This window comes from Alosa alosa, chromosome 12 (assembly GCF_017589495.1).
Source record: "Alosa alosa isolate M-15738 ecotype Scorff River chromosome 12, AALO_Geno_1.1, whole genome shotgun sequence".
Lineage (NCBI taxonomy): Eukaryota > Metazoa > Chordata > Actinopteri > Clupeiformes > Clupeidae > Alosa > Alosa alosa.
In genome coordinates this window covers 2,734,411-2,739,292 of record NC_063200.1, presented here as the reverse complement: position 1 = coordinate 2,739,292, position 4,882 = coordinate 2,734,411, and the positions used below count along the sequence as shown (strand labels likewise).

General features: G+C 43.4%; 1 protein-coding gene across 1 annotated transcript; it reads right to left on the bottom strand.

Annotated features, from left to right (window-relative positions):
- Positions 1 to 1,926: 1,926 nt before the first annotated feature.
- On the bottom strand, positions 1,927 to 4,486 carry LOC125304604 (transmembrane protein 250). The gene has a single exon (XM_048259010.1). It carries the CDS (start codon positions 4,374 to 4,376, stop codon positions 3,957 to 3,959), a length of 420 nt encoding a protein of 139 aa, XP_048114967.1. The 5' UTR covers positions 4,377 to 4,486; the 3' UTR covers positions 1,927 to 3,956.
- Positions 4,487 to 4,882: the final 396 nt, after the last annotated feature.

Sequence of the window (4,882 nt, the reverse complement as noted above, 5' to 3'; positions counted from 1 at the left end):
CCCAAAAAGAGTTGGTTGTGTCCATATAGCCCGTCTTTTCCAAAAAGTTTTCTCTGATACGGATAGCTGAGCCGGCCCTACAGTAGACACAAGTGTCAGGAAGGATGGATGGTAGACAGAGGCCAGGAGAGACTGAGCAGCAGATCAACCAGTCGACCACTGAAAATGATGAGCCTGAAATTAGTGATGAGGAGGCCATGACTACAGGGACAAGTAGAGAGGATAAATTAAAGTTATTTAATGTAAGAAAGAGCAATTACCCTACATGATAAACCTATGCCTTGTTTGCTCATAAGAGGGTGTAGTAAAGGAGTAGGCTAAATCACCAAACAACAATATAGCCTACCCATGCAAAAAACATGTAGCCTTAACATTAGTTCAATATGCCTCTTTGTGGAAGCGTGGGATAGGCTACATTTCAAAGGCTTTCTTTCTTTCTGTTTTTGTTAACTTGTGGAATAGTGGAATATTTTTTGTTAACTTCTCAGTTGAAGTGAATTATTATATAACCTCTCTGAAAAGTCCTAGAAAAGAATGTGATTTTGATTTGATGAGTGAGATTAAGAAGATATGGGAACCCTGAATATGCTTTATGCGTTACTATAAGAAAGCCAAAATAAAGTTCACAATAAAAGTTAAAAATAAAACCGCTTGCTTTTTACTTTTACTTCAAATACTTAAGTACATTAAATATCAGAAAATTACTTTTGATACTTAAGTACAGTATATATCAGATACTTTAAGACTTTTACTTAAGTAATATTCTGAAAAGGTAACTTTCACTTCTACCAAAGTCTTTTTCTAGTACGATACTTGTACTTTTACTCAAGTATTGCTTTCTAGTACTTTATACAACACTGTATTTGGCTTGTATGTTTCCCTTAAATGACTGACTGACGTTTCTAATATGCTGTTGTGACTTCACCATGTGACCATCTTTTAACCTTTTGAAACATACCATTCTCTTGGGTACTTAGGCCATGCCCTGATGAAGACCCATTGAGTTTTATTTTATTTTTTATCATTGCTATGCACAAACTTCAAATAAAGGTTTTTTAAACATGATCCTTGGAGTCTGCTACCTTCACAACCTGAGCACTGGCCATCTCTCTTTTGGACACCTGGGACTAGATGGCAGTTTGGAGGGAAAAGTGTAGTGTTGTTGACTTACTAATTGAAGACACAAATTAAAAACAACAAAAGACAAATAACAGAGTTGGTGGTATTTCAGAGATGGATGCTCTAATGGGATCATAATATAATGTTCATTTTATGTGCATTATTATTATCATCACATTATATACCTAATGTGCTATTGCTATTATGCTTAGTGTAGGCATAAAATGTAAGTTGCATGGGACTAAAGCATCTGCCATACCATAACCATATACAGCTCTGGTAAAAAATTAAGAGACTACTGCACATGTGTGTGTGTGTGTGTGTGTGTGGGATAGTAACCACTGCACATTTTTCTGATGTTATCCTACGGTTGCTGAGTGACATTTGGATGAGTTGACAGTTATATTCAAAATTAAGAGACCACTGCAAATTTGAATTTGACCGTTGAATGCTCATAACTCAGCAACCATAGGATGACATCAGAAAATGTGCAGTGGTTACTATCCCTACACACACACACACACATGTGCAGTGGTTACTATCCCTACACACACACACACATGTGGAGTGGTTACTACACACACACACACACACACATGTACAGGGGTCTCTTGATGTTTTCCATAGAAGATGTATATAACAATATATACAACACAAGCTGTCAGTTAGCAAGAATAAAGTAGAGAAGGCCTTTTATTTTTCTTGTTTGAAATGATATTTTCTCAGGTGAGCACCTATAAAAGAGAAATCTTTTAGCAAAATAGGGCCTGTGTGTAAACATGCAACATCAGAGATACAGGAAACAAGTCAACAAAAGTTAGTTTTTTATTTAATGTTTAATAATCATCGATAATTCTTCCTGAGAGGCCTTTTGAGATCTGAAGAATTAAAACTTCCCAAAAGAGTGCCCTGCACTGGTACACTCCGACCTTGTGTGTGTGTGAACCTCTGCGAGTTGTTGGCGAGTTCTCAGCTGGACATGTGTGCTCCGTGTTTGACGTGAGTGATGTGTTCGCGCTAACGCCGTTTGGCAGCTCCAGGGGCACCACTTCCTCCTCGCAGCGGCACAGGCAGATTGTGCCTCCATGCGTGTGATGCCCCCTGCTTCCCAATGTCACGGCACAAAGGGTCACACTAAAATGTCTGATTTGCCAAGTATGAGGCATATGATGTCTTGATCCCAGAACAAAGAACGCTTGTGACTCCCCCCAGCGGGCTCTTGCCAATGTTGGGCGCGTAATGCCATGGGCATCACACCACTCTGCTTGGTAGTACAGACGCTGGGGTGTGTGTGTGTGTGTGTGTGTGTGTGGGGGGCATTGGGCATGGTGCTACTGGCCTCAGAAGCCTGAAGAGGGTAACAATCTGTTTTAGAATGAGGCCTTTAATGACCATGTGACTCTTAGCTACTGTAGCACGGCCAACCACAAGAGGCCACAATGCCAACCTTTCAGGAAACAGCCAGTGGACAGTGCAATGCACTGATGAGGGACATATTGGCAACAAATAGCCTAAGCAGCGCATTACTGGACACTCAGAAACTGCACACAAAACACACACATTGTTCCATTGCACCTTATATAAACCATCAACATTACTGAATGTTAAAAAAAGAACAAAATAAATAAAACAAGAAAAGCTGAACAAGTTTAGTTACAGAGACTTCAAGTACACTTTCATCTGTGTATACACATGCAATGGCCCCAGAAAGCATTTAGACACTTGAAGCACATAAAAATAAATTTTATTACTGTTAAAAAAAAAAAAAAACGGTCAAAATAAGTGGAATTTTAAAAAGGAAAGACAGCACAAGCACACTTCTCATTCCAATGGTCCCCATAATACAGGAGCTTGCTAGGACATAAACAATAGGACATAGTTTAAAATTAAGACAAAAAGTATTTGGACCCCGGAGAAAGGCTTCAGCGAAGGTCACAGTTACAACATCTTAGTATTTACTTCAGCTTTCAGAACGGCTTGGCAACACCTAGGACAGGACTCCACGCGTTTCGCTGTTAGCGGTGTGGCGTGTCCGCCATATTTCAGACAGAAACGTTTTCAGTTCATCAGAGCGTCTGTGAGGTTGTCATGGTAGCCCATGGTCATTCTAAGATTTTAAAATATTCTTTGAACACGCCAGATCTCTATCCTGGGCTCATGTGTCGAAAACTGCACTCTTTCTTTGCATGTTCTCTTGTGAACTTTATTCTAGGGTTCTTCTTTTCTAAGCTAATGAAATGTTTCAACCGCATTCCTCCTGCGGTTACCAGACACACTGATCCTGTTTTGATAGTTTGTGAGTTAAAGGGTATCGCCATTCTTTCACAAATGACAACCTGTTTTATTTTCTTTAGTAGAACGTTTTTCAATGGATACAATACCAGGATATCTAAGCACCCTTGGGAAATGTAATCAGCTTTTTGATGAAACAGCCCACCTGCCTACCTGTCTACCTGCCTACCTGCCTACCTGTCTACCTGTCTACCTGTCTAAACTCTTTTTTGGGCCACTGTATCTCCATTCCCTTTTTTCCCGCCCTTGTTGGAGTTTCCCTTTAGGACACCGTGTGAGATCAGAGTGCTTCCCCAACCACCTCCACACCACGTGACCCCGACTGCCGAGTTTAGGTACCTTTTAGTACAAGAGAGGCTCGTCCATTTCTGTGTGTCTGGCAGAGCTACATGAGAGGCTAGTCCATTTCTGTGTGTCCGGCAGACCTACATGAGAGGCTAATCCATTTCTGTGTGTCCGGCAGACCTACATGAGAGGCTAGTCCATTTCTGTGTGTCCGGCAGACCTACATGAGAGGCTCATCCATTTCTGTGTCCCCGGCAGACCTACATGTCCACGAAGACCATGAAACACCAGCCGAGGCCACCCACCAGGAACATGGTGACGTGCATGCAGTAGATGAGGAGGTCGTTGAGGAGGCTGAAGTCCAGCCTCTGGTGTCCGAGTAGCAGCAGGATGATGGACAGCTTGTACTGCAGCCGCAGGAAGACGCGCACGCCCACGTACTGCAGGCAGAAAAGGGCGGACAGCGCCACCCACAGGAGGGAGGTGAACAAGCTGCAGCCGAAGTAGAGCAGGAAGCGCACGAAGCCGTACATCAAGCGCGACTTCAGGTACAGGTCGAAGTTGTTGTACTTGGAGCGCACCAGCTGTGCGGTGCGCGCCGGGCCGCAGGCCGAGTGCATGCAGGTGGTGTGGGGGCCATGGAAGGAGCGAACCCGCCGAGGGATGGGGATCACAGGCATGGGTGGGCTAGGCGAGCCCCAGGCTGCGGCGGCGGGGCCAGGCCCAGCTGCGGGTCTGCACTGCTGAAGGCAAGGCCGAGCTCCTCATCGTCCGCACGTGTACGTGCAGGCAGGTCTCCTGCACACTATAGCATCTCTCACTGGCACGCTGCCGTTCTATCAGGCATGGCATTCAGTGGCTGGGTCCATGGCAACAGAACTCTACAAACAACGCAAGTCAAACATTAGTAAGCCAGCCACACACCTGCTTTTCATCTCATAATTGTGTGTATGAATTATTACAACAGAAACACTATTACCAGCACCCTTCCTCTCACTCACTCTTTCTATGATTTACAATACACTGACCATGCCATGACAACAACAGTTAATATCAGTTTAGTAATATCAATTTCGTCACTGTTTATTAAACCTCTAAAAGGCAACGCTTAAAACAAAATAAAGCTCGTGTGGGCCAGCAGGAATCCACACTTCTTCTTCATAGTCTGTCTAGCTAGCTAGCCTAC

Excerpts from the sequence above, each read along its gene's own strand:
- LOC125304604 (XM_048259010.1), bottom strand. The coding sequence starts at position 4,376 with ATGCCTGTGATCCCCATCCCTCGGCGGGTTCGCTCCTTCCATGGCCCC.